This window comes from Prenolepis imparis, unplaced genomic scaffold (genome assembly GCF_030444845.1).
Source record: "Prenolepis imparis isolate NDT839.2.m4 unplaced genomic scaffold, iyPreImpa1.0 SCAF_4, whole genome shotgun sequence".
In the NCBI taxonomy this organism is placed as follows: Eukaryota; Metazoa; Arthropoda; class Insecta; order Hymenoptera; family Formicidae; genus Prenolepis; species Prenolepis imparis.
Window position 1 is genome coordinate 2,016,092 of NW_028141162.1, and position 18,581 is coordinate 2,034,672.

The 18,581-nt window shown below is 39.8% G+C and overlaps 2 protein-coding genes across 10 annotated transcripts in view; one reads left to right on the plus strand and one right to left on the minus strand.

Moving 5' to 3' along the window:
* LOC145934681 (uncharacterized) overlaps nt 1-18,581 on the plus strand; it is a 213,359-nt gene that overhangs the window by 128,648 nt on the left and 66,130 nt on the right. Inside the window, exons 8-11 of the mRNA XM_083035323.1 lie at nt 353-488; nt 6,457-6,704; nt 9,143-9,299; nt 9,407-9,448. The gene's annotated coding sequence lies outside the window, so the exon portion shown is untranslated. The remainder of the gene's footprint in view (nt 1-352; nt 489-6,456; nt 6,705-9,142; nt 9,300-9,406; nt 9,449-18,581) is intronic.
* Nucleotides 1-18,581, minus strand: part of LOC145934677 (neurotrimin) — a 363,184-nt gene that overhangs the window by 103,156 nt on the left and 241,447 nt on the right. For all 9 annotated transcript variants that reach the window (XM_083035307.1, XM_083035309.1, XM_083035306.1 and 6 more), the window contains one exon: nt 4,832-5,054. In XM_083035307.1, coding sequence (XP_082891433.1) covers nt 4,832-5,054 — 223 coding nt within the window. The remainder of the gene's footprint in view (nt 1-4,831; nt 5,055-18,581) is intronic.

An 18,581-nucleotide genomic window follows, 5' to 3' on the forward strand; every position in this document is an offset into this window, starting at 1 on the left:
TAACTTTTTAATTCATGATGTCAAAATTAATTAATATTGCTTATTATTTATTGTTATATGTATTGATTGATAGTATTTTTATTAACTTATGTACACATTTATATATATATATATATATATATATATATATATATATACATTTATGTACTCATTTATATACTCATTTATAAGAAATACCGAGGCACGGGGAGGGAGGAAGACTCTATTCGGTTCTTTCAAGTCCCACTTAAGATAAAGCGAAGTGCACTTTACCGCGAGAGAATCTGACACTTTTCTCCGCGAATAGCTCTCCCAGATCTCAAATTATACCCCGATAAGGAGCTCTTGCGACTAATGAAAAAATTGCTTCCAGATTGCGATCGTTGCTTCCACGACCGTTTACCAGCTTCCGTCACATAATTTTCATGGTTGCGAGGCTGCATATATTGACAATGAAAGCGTGAAAACTTCCCCACGGAGTCATAAAATTTGCAAACGAGCTTTCCTCGGTAAGCGAATTAAACCTATCGCACGCTATTGTAATTTCATTATTTTCTTATTAAGTCTTTTCCGATAATCGTTTTCCAAAGATTAAGATAATTTTTCATATTTCTAAATTCCTTCTACGCATAATCCTTCTTCCGAGCGTTCGTCGATGATAATCTCGACGGCGATTATATTCATTATTAATTGCCGCGAGAAGTGTGTCTTGCATGCTCCGTCATAAAGTATTCCGGCAGTCTGCGCGAAAGTGGTTCACGGCCGGTTCTCACGACGGGTATCATTATGAGCTTTTACGCGCTCGTAAAGACAGAGATGGAGTGACGGAGAGCGCGGCTCGGTGTAATAGGGGTAACAGGAAGGCATGGATATTGCAAATTTGCGAGTGGCATTACCGGAGAGAAAGCATTTATAGGCGCGCGGAGGAGGCGCTCAAGTGAAATATGAGGCGATGCTACCCGACCGCGCGAATTTCTATCTCGGTGAAATCCAAGCTTAACGCGTTAATAAGCGATGCCGGGTCGTCAACGTCCTCGTGATTGGAAGATATGCGTAGTATATATCTCAGATACATCGTACTTATATCTTAGGATATGATGTAGTATTTCCGGGGAAAAGTTTCGTTATTATTAAAAAAAAAAGTCGGAAAATCGCGCGTATATCATTGTATATATAATCACAAATTTTACGCGCAACGAAGTATTTGCATTTCTATTGGAGTAAGTCGGGAAAATAATGTATGTATTGAAAACGTTGAAAAAAACTGTGTTAGTGAGAAAAATTAAAGAGGGTCGAGGGTTATTGAACTGTTGATCGGAAACGCTAACGAGATACTTTTTAAATCGATTTTACGAAACTTTAGCTCGTCGGGTTTAAACAAAAGGCTATTTGAAGACAGGCGAGCGCGATGATAAAGATGTTTTACGATCGAACTTGAAACACAATTTTTTAACGAAAGATTAACAAAAAAATAGAAAAGAAAGAAGAGAAAGAGAGAGTGTACGTGCCAGAGAGGAAGAGAGAAAAAGCGGGCGACGCCCTACCGCGCGGTACTTTTAACAAGAAAAATATCTGCAGTCGTCGAGCAATTTTATTTACAATGGTTAAACGAAATCTTGAAAGAATGTAAGCGGCGGGACTCGTAAATCGCATCGCGGAATCTATTGTGCCTTGACTTAGAAAAATAAACCCCGTTACATCACCGTCGTGCGCATCGGATACGCGCGACTGTATAACTCGAATGGGAATAAGCGAGGTAAAAATGAGGTAACGTTTTGCATTCTCTCCGCCTATTCACGATGAAAGAGCATATTTTTCAAATACAAAAAGCGTTGAAAAAAGTCAGCCAATTAATTAGTACCCCTTTTCTTCCCCCCAGAGAGAGAGAGAGAGAGAGAGAGAGAGAGAGAGGAGACGTTAATGGCGACTATTAGCCGGGAAGTTAGCGCGCGCGTCTGAAAAGCAAGCGAGCAAATACAATCGTCGAGAAAGACGTCGCGCGAAAGCCGCCGGGTGAGACGGTAAAGTGAATGTAAATACGGCAGGCGCGGCTTAAGCCGTCGCCGGATGTCCCGGGAAACGGAAATATTTGCGGATGTGGCTTTGGTGCCGCGCGAAAGTTTGGTATTCATTTAAATGACGATACTCGGGCGAGTTTCTCGACTGTGGTAATCAGCTTAAGCGCGATTCTGTCGACATTAGTTTGCCTTGTATTTGTCGTGAAATTCCCGTTAATTGAAAAACAATTTTTCAACGAAAGATTGACAAGAAAAAGACAGAAGAAAGAAAAGAGGAGAAAGAGAAAAAAGAGCGACCGACATCCCAGCGCAAGGGTACTTTGACAAGAAAAATACCTGCAATCGTCCAGCAATCTCGAAACTTGCGGAGACTCGCGTTTAATTGCTAGCTAATGACAATCCGCAGCTAATTCTTTAGATAGGAGAGTTTCTCGTGATAGTCTTATGTAAAAGCGTGACAATTATTTTGATAATGTGTAAACGACACGATAAGATGCAAAACTTTGTCCCTTAAAAGAAGCATACACACTTTTCGTTGCAGGTGTACGACAGATAACATCAATGAATAATTAATTTTCAGATATAATTATTTAGTTTTACGATAATGCTCGTGTTTGCGTTAACGTTTTATCGTAACTTGGAAAAATCCAAAGTTGCTTCTTATCGCTAATTAAAATTAAACAGCACCGTCGTATAGATAAAAATTCTTGGTGACATTCCTGTGACCTTCGAATGACCTTGGATACAAAATCTGGTATAGCCATCTTATTTCCCCCTCCGAACCATACAACTTTTGTCTCAAACGTTTTTCAATCCCACGTGTCTTTCTCCACTTATTTCAATGCGTCAATTAAAATGAAACACCCTGTATATGTATATACTTTGCTGACTAACAATAAGAACGAAAAGCGCAATGGGACTTGTAAGTTTGTCGTAAACGTATAAGAATCCTTTAAATTGCCTTACGATTGTCGTACAAGCTCGCTGATCCGATTATATGAGGCGGAGTCGTGAAATTTATCGGTTATCGCTTCACGAAGTCCCAAGATAGTTATCGGTTCGATGTAAGAGAGCATCGTTTTCGCGATCGTTTCCGCGCACTATTGCGCGCTAATTCTATATAGAAGAGATATATAGAATAAACACGAAGAGAGGAGGAGAGAGAAGAAGAATCGGACGATGGTTAACTGTAAGAGAAAACTTGTACGAGAAGCGTGAAGCTCCATTTGCAGCGTTATTTATCAACGACAGCGATATTCGGTTAACGAAACGACGATTACGAAACTGAAGGGGAAGGAAGAAGGGAGAGAAGGAAAATTTTATGGGCGCAAGATCTCTCTTGATGTTGTATCCAGATGTTGTATCTGTTGCGTAACCGCGTCCACTTTTCCCTCTCTCTCTCTCTCGGATATGATGAGTAATTACGCCGCACGAAGAAAAGTACAACGCTTTCTCTCCTTCTTTTTCTCGAGAAGGGGGACGATCCTCCTCGTGCAAGCAGGTGTATATCGTTACTCTTTAGGATCATTTGTTCAGCCGTTGCGTTAAGGGTCAGGGCTAAGAATGATAAACGAGCCCCTCGCCTCGTTCCTTTTCGCCGCCGAGTTGCGTCCTCGACCGAGTGTATTCGTTCCTTCACCGAGATCACCTTCGAAGGGAAGTATAATGGGGCTTCATCCCGGAGGAAGGGAAGGGGACAAGAGAGATCTCTCTCGGTCCCTTCCTTCACCTTCGTCTTAATGTAGGCGAAATTTAAAGGGGCAGCTCTCCTCTTAAGCTCAAGGGGAGCTTAAAGGGGAAAATTCGCGACCGCGTCCTTCACTCGCGACGACGGCGACGACGCGTCGCCCGCGGGACGATTTAAATCAATTCGCCGCGCGCGCGCGCGCGCGTAAGATAAATTCCCGAACTGACGTTTAAGCGATCGCGAAAGTTTTTCATAGCGCGCCGGGCGCCGCGGTACCTACGTGCGATATGGCGTGGTACGAAAGTTTGCTCCTTAAACGATCCGATACGGTCGGCAAACTTCTTTCCGCGCTCGTTCTCCACTCGGGGGTGGAAGAGAGGAAAGAGGGAGGTGCGCTAGAAAAGGGGGCAGTTGTGTGATTAAATCGGGTGCCGCATCGCGAATGATATACGTTCGCGCCGACCGTACGTGCGTTCGATTCGATCGAACGGGTAATTACTTACGTAAACTCACCGAGGAGCCAACTACTGCTGCACCCCTTCTCTCTCTCTCTCTCTCTTTGTTATCATATCGCGGTGGCGATAAACGGCGAGGGCGAGAGAAAAAGTTGAAGGGCGTCGTTATCGAATTTAAGTTTGCTCGGTATAATTTCGCGGAAAGCCCTATCTCTGCGCGAGGGAGGGGAAGGTAGAAAAGCTTAGTCCGACATCGGTATCAACCAATCCCAGGTGTTCAATTGGCGCTCCGCCAGAATTTAAGCTCGGCTTAAATTTTGCGCAGTCGCTGCTACCAGCACTAGTAGTGCCACTACTACTACTACCACACTCCTATTACGGTAACTAGGGCAGATTCGGATTAGAATTAACTAATTGTTGCGTACACCATCCTAATTAGGCGAATGCTCCCCGCACACTAATATTTGATGGAAACCGCGGGATATCCGCACGAGAGGAAGTTCAATCTATTTCCGTGGCACACATGCAATCGCGATGTCTTATAATCGATGGTGTATTATTGTATTAATAATCGGGAGAGAATTACGTAATTTGCGCGCTCTTTAAACCTGTCTAATTTAGCGCTATGAAGAAGCAAAAATAATTTTTTTTTTCAACATTTCGCCGGATGAAACTGTAATGTAGTGACTTACCGATTACATTTAAATGGACTAGATGACTCATGTGGGGCGTCGTGGAGACCTGGCACTCGTAAATACCGCTGTCCCGATGCTGCGGATATTTTATCTGGAGTGTCCAGTCGTCCGAATGGGCAGTGTGGATCGCGCGAAATCGCTGGTCGTTCGTGTACGTGTAACGGCCAATTGTGAGCAAATGGACGTCTCTGTGCCGGACCCACGATACTTGTAGCGTCATCTGCAAAGAAAAATGAGCTCGAAATTAGGGCACAAGCGTAAGAAAAAAAAGAGGAGAAAGGACGGGAAAGAAAGAGAGGCCTATAGGAATCGCGAATGATGATTTCCTACGGAAGGTTCAACTCTCCTCTTGAACTCTGAATCTTTCGTGCCCGGTTAAGGGTTATTCATTATTACGCCGGGACATGTAATTAGTGGCTCGTTTGTGTCTGGCGTGTCCGTAATTAGCAAAATATCGGCCATGACTTTTAATCACGTTCTCAGACCAGAAGATCACGCTGTTGGCGTTATCATCCAATTCAAGTTTTCTTCTTGATAAACTGGCGTGCGTAATGGAGATACGAAGAAACGAATGTGATTTTTCTCGGTCCATATATCTGGTGAAAATTTCTCGTATAAAATACGCTACATCCGGCTCTTCGTGAGATAAAATAATCGATTATCGTGAACAAATACGTGGCTTTTATATGAAAATTAAATTAATGGAAACATTCGCGAAAAAAAATCTGAATAAACACGAATAATCCGCGCAAAGAATTGCGCTCGTTCATTCGAGAGCAGATTATATTTTTGTTACGCGAACTAGTAGCTGCGTCTTTCAACATTTGTAAGGTACACGAAGAAAAAGATTCGCGCAGCAGATTGATATCTGGCGTCGCAATTTCTCAGCAATGGTACACGCGCGCAATAGAATAAATTACAAACAAGATCTAAATTCGGAGCAAGGCGGGATATACGACGCCGCATCAGATACAACTTTCGCGCGCTTCTTCCTCTACGTACGGGAGGAATTGATAGAGTCGCTTTGCATATCGTTGCGAAGTTGGCGTGCGAGATAAAGCGCTTCGTGCCATGATAATTGGACACCCGTGCGCGGCGACGTGTTAATATTTGTATCCTTCGAGCGGGGTCGATACGCATCCCTCGAAAGACACGAACCTGCGTTGCACATGTGGCAATGTAACGCAGGTCAGGTTGCACCTTCTCTTGTAGCGTCGAACAAATTGAATTGTCGCGATGCTAATCGAGAGCTAAGTTTTGCATCCGTAAGGTCGGAGGATTAAGTGAAACGCGAGATTAATAAACGCAAACTTGGGACAGAATTAGAATTAATCGAGTTTGCCGTGATACTTCCCCGTATTAACGCCCCTTATAGCTTTAAACAAATCTCAAGGTCCGCGACGTTAAATATTATGTACGCGAGGTCGCGATTCGCCCCGATATAGCATTCATCCTCCGCGCCGTTTCCGCCCCCTTAAATTTTAATGCCCGCTTCAATTCCCGTCTTTCATTAAGAACGCCACCGCCCGGGAATCCCCGGGGAACCGGGTATATACCTTATCCCACCGCCATCCGTTCCCCGGGATTCGCCTCTCCGGATCCTTATCCAACTCACTTCGTAGTTTCCAAAAGCAGACCCGGACGGCGGTCGGCGAGTCCTGCCGGACGAATACGAGCTGCCGCGGAAGTTTCGGCGACCCGAAGATGTGTCCCGTTGTTCGAGAAACTTGCAGCGATATCCCGAGCAGATAAGGGGCGGACGAAACAGGAGCCCCTAAGCCAGATAAGGACGTCTTCCTGACGGGACGGCGGAGTGGAGAACCGGGGAGAGAGTCGTCCCCTCGACGATGAAAGGGCTCCCGAGTACGAAGTAAGTGGCTACGTCTGAGTTTGGTCGGACAAGAGACTATCGTCCGCGTTTCTGCTTTCACGCTATACCGTCTTCGTTTTATCGCGCCGGTTAGGTTTTTCTCTAATTTACGATACGTGACCGACGTGAAACGCCATAGAAACTGCCACAGAACTAGAAGGTTCTATCCCCGGTGGTTGGCGGGATTTGCGGACCGTAGCGGATTCAGGACGCCGGCGGAGGTCAAACACCGTCGACTCCCGGTGCCGCCGCATCCTGGTTTCCGACACCGAACTGCATAGCTAGCTAGCTTTTGCATACCGATTCTGCTGTCGCCGTACGATTTATGTGAAATCCCTTTCTCGCAGAAACTCTCGCCGAACGTAGATAGATAGATGGACATGGATTTATATTCTGCCCTCTGATAAAAATCCGCCGAGAACGACAGAATGTTATATTGCGAGCGGGATAATATATATATGATTTAGTATAATATTTTTTTATTTTGTATGAAACTTTGTAATATTTTAATTAAAACGAAATTGTAACGATTCAAGAAAATGCGATCGTTCAAAAAAAAAAAAAAAAAAAACAATATCCCGCATTCCACGTACAGCTGAACGATAAAATATTAACGTCATTCTTCTTTCGAGCAATAAAGCGGTAGTGTGTCAATTAACTTGCGGAAGTTACGTTCGCTCCTCGTCATAAATAAATAAAACGACATTATTTTCCGGAATGAAAAGCCACACTGTATGATGAAGAATCGATCAATCCACCGACGTGCGTTTCGTCGCGATGCGATGTTATGTTACTCGACGTTTGAGTTATTGGAATCGACGTCGGGCGAGATTAGCACGTTAGCGCCTCACCCTCGCCTCGGCTCGAATCAAATATCGCGTACGAATTTTCCGACGACGGAAAATTTTCGATGAGCTTTACGCCGCGGCAAGGTTGATCGAATTACCGATTAATTATCCGACGTAAACAAATCCCGCGTAAGAAGATTCTGACCCAATTTCGCGCCGGGAGGGATGAGATCGTGGCACGGAAAGGCGGAAAGTAAATTATTCTCTCTCTTCTCTCCTTCTCTCTATTTCATCATGACGTTGCAGCGTATCCGAGAAATCAGAGAACGCATTCGACTCACGACTGTATGCTCTACTGGGAAATACAAATCATTACTCATTACATGAGGCCCCCGGCGCGATGCGACTCCGGATATAGCGAATCCGATCATTAATGTCGGATTGATTCCGTCACAGTTACGCGAACGTTTCCGAGTCTAATAATAATTGTTCCCGAGCAATCGACGAGCGCGATATTTACGTCATATATTTTTTTTTATTGTTTTACTTTAAAATTTTAGATATGCGCCAATAGAGAGACAATTTCAGATAAATATATCAATGTGAAATTTTTTTTTCGTGTAATTTTTTTATTAGTGGTTAAAAAAATTCTTAATTGTAAGAATCTAGCGATGAGTCTCTAAAAATGGAATATTTTTTTAACACCGTGCAGAAATTTTTATTTGAACAAACAGATAAATAATGTTTTTTTATTTGTGGAAAAATATTTATTTTTAATAATGAAAACAAAATAAAAAATTGCAAAACATATTGAAAACAGGAGAACAATAATGGCGTTCTAAATAATCGTTCGTGTAATCGTAGTCAAAATTCATTTTCGATAAATTATTTAAAATAAAAAAATTTTTTAATCTTAACACTAGAACAACGCGCTGCGCGCGCGCCATTCTTCGGTTTTATGTTTAAAAAAATGATAGTTCAAAAATAATATAAAGTTTGTTTAAACTCAAACAATTAATATTTTTTCACAGAAATTAGCTGATTAAAGCGTTAATTTGTAATAATTAAATTTTAAAATAATAAAATGTTAAAAAATTAAAATAGTAATATGTTGTAAATAATATGTTATAATATCTTATTCTCGATTAAATATTTTTTCTTTCTAAAGCTATATCTTTTCAAACGAATCGTTTTCGAGTTTTAATTAATTATTAATATTAAGTCATGTATATAGTATCGCGCGCGCGCGCGCGCTCTATTAGAATGAAGTTGCCGATGTTTGTGGAATAGCGGCCATTACCGAAACGCCGCGAGTATCAGGCAGTTGGAGCTGCGTCCCGCTGTGATTAATTAGTAAGCATAATCGTTAGAAACGATTTCTAACCTTCGTATTGTAATATTTATCAATCGCATATCATAATTTCAACGTTAATATGTAGTCGTAATTGTTCGCTACGCATATTTCGCGAAAAATTCGATGCAAAATCTCTTGCCAACATAACCCAATTTAATCTATTTTCGCGCGCGCGAATGTGTTGCGATCCGTGGATACATCTATCGTTAATTCTAGCTTACATATTTATATTGTGTATGTTATAATGCGAAATAATAAGATTATTCTAATATATGTATGTATTTTATTTGTTACAGGTAGCATTGCGATTCACGCGTCGTGTCGGGAGTGCCGTGTAAAGTATCGGGCGATCGTAATTATTCGTATTTTCGCGAGTGTCGTGAGTGCTACCATGGACCAAGAGAGGAGGAGGAGGCCCGGGGAGGCATCGGGCGACATCGGGGCAACTATGAGGTATGCAAAATAAAACATTTTTTCTAAACTGCATTGTTTATGAGATATTCGACACACACTATTCGACACAATTATGTATATACATAATTTGAATATTTTGTTTTCAGATCAATGTGCTGTGTACTACAACTCCGCTATTGCACGTATCGGTGAGTGAGAAATTGTTTATTTTATAATATTTCTATAGCGGTAATGGAGATATATATAATATGTTGAAAATATTAAAATAGTAACATGTTTTAAATAACATGTTATAATGTCTTATCTGCGATTAATATTTTTTGACAAAAATCAGCTCTGTTGTCTCAATTGTCAAAAATATTAATCGAATTAAAAATATTATAAGATCCCTTTCTAAAAAAGGCATGTTAATTGTAAGTCGATTCTCGCAAATATTGTTGCATCTTTTCCGCGATGCTGATTGACTGTTTCGATTTGCATTGTGCGTTATATTCGTAACATCGAGAGGCTGTCATCGCGAGGGTTAGTAGTTTAACAATTTGTTCAGAATAAAATTAAATAAAACAATATGTTTTAAATAATATAATACTTTAAACTTTATTAATATTTTTGATAGTTATCAGCTGATTTCTGTCAAAAAATATTAATCGCGGATAAGGTATATTATAACATATTATTTAAAACTAATATTATTATTTTATTTCATTTTATTTTGAACAAACTGTCAAACTGCTAACCCTCGCGATGATAGCCTCTCGATGCTAAGAATATAACGCACGTGAATGCCTTGATAGCCAATGAGCATCGCGACAATAATAAACTTTGACATATGCGAGTATCGACTTTACATATCTTTTTTAGAAAAGAACTCGTGATTGTTTACTCCGATAGAATTCTCGTTGCTATGGGAGATCGTTGGATTTAAACGATGTCAACAAACTGAAAACGCATTTGTTATAATGTATAAATTGACCGAAAGAAAACGTGCAATTAGACATATATATTCGAAATTATGTCTATATTCCGCTGAATAGAACCAGAGATATTTGTCTTCGCAATTCAGATGGTGAATATATGTAATTTTCATGTCATTTTGTCTGATCTGAAGATGAAAAAATGAGATTTAACGATTAAAGATTGACCATTTTATACGAAAAATGTGTTTTTTTGACGTGTTTTATTTCATATGATATGAAAGATTATCAGTCTGATTATTATTACGTGCAATAGACAATATTACGAATATATTAAGCAAAAAAAATAGTAAAATTAGATATAACGAACCGATGTAACGTGATAGTCCGGATCATGATTATATTAATTGTTTGTGATTGCTCATTTTTTATTTTCGACTAATTATAGCATTTTCTATATTTTTTAAAAATCTCTTCCCCTCCCTCGCTCTTATTTTTTTTTAAACAATTCCAGATCAACATTTGTCGAATTGTCCTCTGCTCGTTTTAAAATGTTATGTCTAAAAGTATAATCCGATTAATGAATAATCATTTAAAATATATCAGTCAGAAAAATTCCTTTTCTATCAAATGTGACTTATTTATATAATGTGACATAAATACTGTGCTCATATATTTTATCGGATCACGTGATGTAACGTTATTCACGCGCAGATGACGCAGTTTGTCGATTCGCGTTCGTCGTTGATTTTCAGAAGGTTTATCTTGAGACAATATCATCCCGAGGGTCAACGGGAACGAATAGTCTATCTACCCCACGGGATTATGCGCTCATATTCACGCAATTTCATCCCGACAATCTACATTCACGTCGTCTGATCAAACCGTTCACGAGGCCGTTTTTGCCTCTCGACGACTTGACACCCTTTTGTACCTTTGTAGAGGACATTTATATCGTACCTCAGGCAGAAGTCCCCCAAAGATCTTATTGTCCTATCACGTTACGGGCGATTACGGGCAACGGCGAAAACCTGCTTATTGCTCGCTTTTATCGTACGATCTTCGTTGCTTGCTGCTTTTTTATTTTTTTTATTTTTTCTCTCTCATGTTATCTTTTAATAATCTATGTTTCTAGAAATTGTTTTTTTTTATCGCTAATATTCTTCAGTCTAAAGAGACATATCTAAAAATAATGTGAAATTGCAAGCATAAGAAAGTGACTGGGAAAAAAATTTACACGATACAAATAAATAACTTAATATCAAATTATGCAGGGATGATTAGATTTCCCGTTTTATCCAACAGGAATGCGATCGATGTTACAGATGAAATACTCGCCGAAACGCGACGAGAGACACAAAATAATCACGCGGGAAAAACATGTGGACGTTATATAAGGCACAGAATACGCGCGTGCATATAGCATTAGCGCGTCTCTCTCGTATATGTATGTATATATTTTTTCGCCAGTTACGCGCGTATCGTCGGCGCTAATTGCCATTGTCGCGCTCGGCTGGAACAGGAAGAGAGCGCGTTGTTTTAGTGCGTACCGGATGTTGTATCGTACGCATATACAGATGAACGCGACGATATACAACGGCTGTGTCCCGTCCGATAAGCCTCTCACGAGGATTACGATGTCGCGCGCGGTTCGCGTTACTTCCATTCCTCCTGTATACCCGTATTTTTCATCATTCGCGCGATTTTTGCGATCGCGCGCGATTAACGATACGCGTATTCGATATGCGCTCCGATCTTTCCACGGGAGAGTTTCGTATTGAGAAAGAAAAATCGGCAAATGAAATGGTAGATTGATGGTAGACTCTTTTTTTTTTTTTTTTTAGAGAGAGATTAAAGATGAGGGATAAACAAGTGGAAAAATTACCTTCGCACAAAAATTTCTTTCATGATAGGTACTTTAGACTAAAATGTTATCGTAAAAATTCGAAATATTTTGTAGAGTGCGAGAAGGTAAATATTATTTGGAATATTCTCGTCTCAAAGAAGCAAAACAATTAATTTTTAAAACTCACTTTCTACTGTTAATAACATAAAGATATCTGAAATGATCAAGTTTGGGATGAACTTGTAGTAAACGTGTGTATGTCGACACAACTAAGAGCTAAAATTATTCAAGCAATCCTATATTGTGCGACGATGTCTTTCTGTCTTGAGCACTAGCGGATCCTGGGGGGGGGGGGGTGTTAAAACCCCCCCTTGGAAATTAAAAGAAACAGTTTTGCTGAATTTGTTAAAAAAATATAAGTAAAGAAAAACAAACATTAAAGAGCTATCGACGTCGTTGATCTTGGAATAAATAAATCTAATCATGAAACCAAAAATATTAAATAAAATAATTTTGCAAACCCCCCCCCCCCCCCCATTATCGACGTCAGGATCCGGTAGTGGTCTTGAGTATTATACGTCTGGAAAAGGCGTCTCTTCTCTCGATAAATCCCGAAATAAGATCGCTCACCTTGTTTTACGCTCAAGTGACCCGAAATATCCTGAGACTTTCCAAGTCGCAAAAGAGGACTCGCTTTCGATAGTTAAGGTGCCTAACTACCGTCAATTAATGATCTCTAAGGGCGTAACGGATTTCCGATATCTCGATAGTTCACGTGTCGAATCACTTTCAAGATGCCATCAGCTTTCTCCGTGAAGACGCTTCTCTCCCTCGTTTGCCTCTTGACGACAAGGGAGAGGTAAGGTTTCACCTTACTCCCTTTCGTCTACTAATCGATAGATTTTCTTGCGAAGCCCTCGCCCGCCATGGTGATATCCCGACCCGCTTAGCATCGCTCTTAATTGAGTTTTCAGGATTAAACGACCGATCGATTAAATGCACGTTGACGTCAGTTGTCTCTGCATTGTTAATTGCAATCAACTAAATGTTAATCTATTTTTGTGTCATCTATATTCTTATCAGAGAAGAAAAAAATCCGTAAGCAACCGCGTTAAATTTTTACATTTGAAAGTTATCTGTGAATAAAGTCCTCTTTCATTATTATTCTTACATTACGTTCTCTCTCGAGGGGGTGTATAAATTTAATCGTACATATGGAATCAATATCTAAAAATCAATGCCGCAAAAAATTACTCTCGAGACTATGTCTCGGCGGAAATAGATATATGAATACGTGATATGCTCTTTTGAATATTTATATAAAATTATCTATATGTGTCTCTTATGCATGTGTCATTACATGAAACTTAAGTAGCTATTTAAATTTTTTGGGTACCATCTCTATATTTAAATTCTACCCCGTGTATTATATAATAGGATCAAGGAATTGGTCACTCAATTTTTTAAAATTTTATTTTCGTGAAAATTCCTTAACTTTTCCGATGTCTTTGTTCAAAATTCTAAGTAAAATTAAAAAATTAGAGTTGTACGCTCAAATGTTAAATTAGAAAAAATACTAATGTAAATGAAAAAAAGCAAATTGCCTTTGCTGTGGCAATATAAGGACAAAATTATCAAAGAAACAATTGTTAAAAAAAGGTATCCGAGAAGTTACTAATAAAATTTTATACGAATTTCCTGATTTTAGAGTAAGAAAACAGAAAACTCTAAGAATTCAAAATTTTCTGAATTTTTTCAGAGTAGACATTCTGAAAAAATAGAATTTAATGAAGAGTGATATCGCACGAGTGTTGATCCTTTTTTAAATATTCTTCTTTTAAATTTCGCGCGTATTTCGAAGAAAAAGCATATCGACGCTTTTTTCGCAAAATAGATTCGCGTCGCAAATATATATACCTACATATATATATATGTATGTATATATATATATATATATATATATATATATATATAAAATATATTGCATGTCGGCCGCATACAAACCGACCTAGCTGGGCGAACGAGGTTACGTTAATTTTGTTGCTATCACAGTCGAATAAACGCCGGTAGAAACGCTTACGGGGGCGAATTGTCAGCGAAATTTCCTGGCGCGTGTACATACAATAAAATTGGAAATCGGGCGGGCGCGCTTTTCACCACCACACCACAGCCGGATCGCGACAAAAGTACCGCGGCCGCGCGTCGGATTACGAATCGCTAAATACATAGATATAATTTATTGCTCGTTAGCGGCACTTTGATAATTAGCCCGACCGCCAAATTGTATTTCGGCCGCGCGAATTACGCCGTTTAATCGCACGAAGCAAATTCGGCATCGCCGCACACCGTCAAAGTATCTCTCTATTTTTTTCGACTACTTCTTTTCTCTTTTCTTCTTCTTCTTTTTACGAATAAACGCTTTGTGATGAGTTTGAAGGAACGACTATAAGAGGCGAGGGGAAGAAGAAGGAAATTAAAGCATCAAAAAATGGAATTATATCTCTGCGATATAGAGTCTCTCTCTCTTTTCTTTCTCTATATAAAGCTATATATAATTCGAGCGATATAACCCGAGGAATGTGCGGATGCAATTATTGTATGTGATATTTAATTTCTATACTCGGTATCTATAATAATTATTATCGCGCGTTCGGCGAGACTCTATTCGGTAGATTTTATTTGCGAAAATTACAATTCTCTCTCTCTTCATTATAAAAAGAAGGTGTTTACGCGTGAAATAATGCAAAGTACGAAAACTGTGAAAAATTCAGGCGACAACGAGATAGCATTGAGATTCGAAAAAAGCACAGTGCACGAATATGGAACATTATTGAGGAATTTTATTTTTTATAAGCACTTAAACGTATCGTCATACGGGAAGAATTAAACGTTTATACATCGACGGAGGTGGCAACAAATTCAATACCGTTTAATGGATATCATCGAAGTGGCAGCACGTTGATTATTTATTCCCCTCGCTCTTCCTCCTTCGCACCCTCCTGTCTGTGTGTGTGTGTTCTCTGAAAACTGCAATCATTCGATATTTCTCGTCATTGGGTGGTACGTTAATTTCGCGACGCGACATCAAATATTCCTCTAACCCAATAAACTCGGGTGTCGATTGTCATTAAAGCTCGCGATGTATACCGAAAAAGACAATGTTCGCGAAACAAAAACGAAGGGAATTAGCCGGGGAATTGAAATGGTCGCCAAGCACGCACGATTCTCGTCAACCCTCGGTAGAACCGTGCTTGTATAAAGATAAGAGAGAGAGAGAGAGAGAGAGAGAGAGAGAGAGAGAGGGAGAGAAGAGAAGGGGGAACAGCCAGGGGACGCATGAAAAATCACGAATACTTTTTATATAAAACGATAACGCGCGCACGTTTGCGTTTAAGCGGCGTTCGCGAATCTTGGCGGGTTTGCCCCGTAATTTGCGAAGACAGACACGCGAAGAATAAAGCTCGGTGCACGAACGCGGTAAAGGACCGATGATGACCAGCCGTCCCTGTCTTTTGTACCCTTTCCCACTCCCCTTCGCCCTCTCCGTCGACGCGATATTGCTGAATCGACACGTTCCATTCGATGAATTCTAAAGCGTCCAACTGGAAACCGCTTGTAGCTTATCAGTCGCGAGACGCACTGATAATGTTCCGCGTGTCCCCGCGCGTCCGCTTCCGGTATATTGTGTATATCGACTCGACGATGTACCACGCTGTATATATCGACACGCAACTCGGCCGTTCCCGCATTACCGCCGTCGATACTCGATTAAACGACGCCGTTAATTATCGCTCCCCGAATACATCAGAGTTTTACCACTCTTCTCGTCTGACCAACCGGTGCAACGACGATTCGAGTGCACCGACGTGTGGGAAGCTCGTTTTCCCTCGATTTTCAAGATCCACGAATGGATTTTCCGCGAGTACCAATTCATTGTACAACTTGTTCCAGATCGCGAAATATCTGAGAGAGTTGCCAGAAAAAAATTATATAAAATATACAATACATATAAAATAAGAAATAATTAAATAAATTAAAAACATGTTTCACATTCTTTTGACGAGAGACTTTACGAGAATCGTGATCGTAAACGCGAGGGGAAAACTGACAGAAAATACGGAATACGATATAATTAATCCGCGAGAAACGTTCCCGTTTCAAGCTACGAATATACTTGAATACTTAATTATGCGCGACAAGTTCAATTAGCAATTATCGTTCTGAAGTAGAGCGCATTCGGTAGCGCATAAATGCTTGATGGCCGACAGTTCCCAAGTCATCGCGCTTTTACATCCTGTAGTAGGATAGACGGGGTTAATTTGATCCCATTTGCGAATGCGGTATGCAAAAGGTCAAAGGGCATGTTCTGCCCTGCGTTCGATCGATTAATTCAAAGTCGCGATTAAGCGCGTAATAATTAAATGCGCCATTAGCGCGCACCTCATCTACAAAAATTGCGACAATATGGATTCAAAAATCCACTCGGATATCTATTCAATGTTAATTTCCTTGTTACGTTAATGCACAACGTTAACGAGAAACTTGCCATATAACAATAAAGCAATTTAACTCGAATTAAAATATTATTTTATGCCCCGCCACAATCATTCCGTTTGATGTTTCGTCAGGTAAAATCGCATTTCCCGACCAATTTCAATGAAAACTAAGAGAAATGGCAGTTGAAACGCAGTTGTGTTTCGAAAAAGCCTTTCAATTATCCGCGTTTCGAGAAAACACGCGGATTCGAAACATTTTATTTGTCTCTCTTTCTCTCTCTGCGAAAAGAAAACCCTAACTCAGCGGCACATATAGGAAGTTGTATTATTGCGACAAGTTTCGCTGTCCAAAGTGTCGTCAAAGCAAAAGTGCCCCGTAGCCGTGCCTTCACCTTTTCCACGTCGACTCTCCGGAGATTACTTTTATTCCAGCGTAAAAACGACTTTCGACGCACAACACAATGTGCCCGCACGGAACGAGATCGCGAATAAACGTGCATGCACGTTTGTGCGCTTTACAGTTGAACTGGCAGAAATGTGCTAATACAAGCAAATGCCAGCGCGGAATATCGTTGAAAGATCTGGGAAGCAGAAACTCTTAAAAATAATTTAAATATTTTATATTTTAGCCGGAATAATATTATTCGAGACTAATATAAATGTAATAATATTTGTGTGGACTGATTTATAAAATTATTTAGCTGAAATAATAGACAATTTAGAAAAAAAATAGAAATATCCGAAATGCGGATTCTTGGTCAATTGATCCTGTCTCGGAATCTCTTAGGTCAAGGAGTTAAAGTCGTCGATGGCGCGTCGCCGTTTGGGGAAATCGCACGACGTTCCCGCGAGCAAAAGGAGAGAGGATGGAAGAAACGATGGCGACTCGAGGGAGGCGGGTTGCGTGTCGCGAACTAGTTTGTCTACCGTGTGTTATCGGTTAACCATTTGTCTTCGGTGGTTACAGTGCTCTCACTACAGTCCTTTACGGCGTTTCGCGAAGAAGAAGCTCTTCGCTTCTCGCTATATATACTCTAGGGACTAACTCAAAGGACAATGTTAAAAAAGGGACGATTTTTCGCTCTCAAGAGAAAAAAAAAAGAAAAATCTTTTGAAATTCAAAGAAACGACATTAATAATAAGTAAAAAATAAGTAGAGACCCGTTAAAAAAAAATTATAACGGCTAAATCTTTATAAAAAACTTTTGTAAAAAGCAATAGAAAATGTATCAAGGCAGAATTCGATATATATTTAGTCCTTTGAAATTGTGGCACATCACAAGTCGCAAAAAATCGTATAAAAATGGAAAAAGACGTTCTTAATATATAAAAATGTAATTCAATGTAATTTAAATTAAACTGAAAGAATTTTTTTCTGATTTTTTATTAGTAAAAATAAAAGAAGCCATTTCTATTAAAATTGTAAGAAAATCTAAAATAATTTTCCGATGGTGATGTATATGCTACCTTAAAAAAACTATCTCTTTAAAAAAAACTATGTTTTCTTTATAATGTAGCATTATCTTCCAAATTAATAACTTGATTTGGTACAAGTTTCAGATTTCCCAATAATTTTTCCCAGCTTTTGCAAATGTCTAAGCCTTTTTCCCTTTATTAATGCACTTTCAAGTGAATTTAAAAAGTTTCTTCATTTTCCTGCAAAAAATCGTCTTTTTTTATTGTTCTTTCTCTCATCGCTCCCTCTCGCTCCCTTCCTCTCTCTCTTTTGGTAGAGTAAACGCGTACAGGAAATCCGATTCTTCAGAGTCGGTCGCCACCATCGATTTATCTGCGCTTACGTGGCGACCCGCGTACTAACCAGCAAAGGGTCAGATTTCGGGTTAGATGCTCGTGGTGTATTGTGCTCTTTCAGCGAGAACTCTTTCAGATTTTCTCTCGCCCGGTGCGCGTTCGCGATTTTCAGCGCAGATACGCAATGCACTTCCCGCATTGTGCGAAAATATGTCGCTGCGCCCGCGATTGGGATGTTTCAGAAGAATAGAGATTTGATGCCGCGGAAGGGAAAAATATTAATTTGATATTAAAAATTTAACTGGATCGTTAA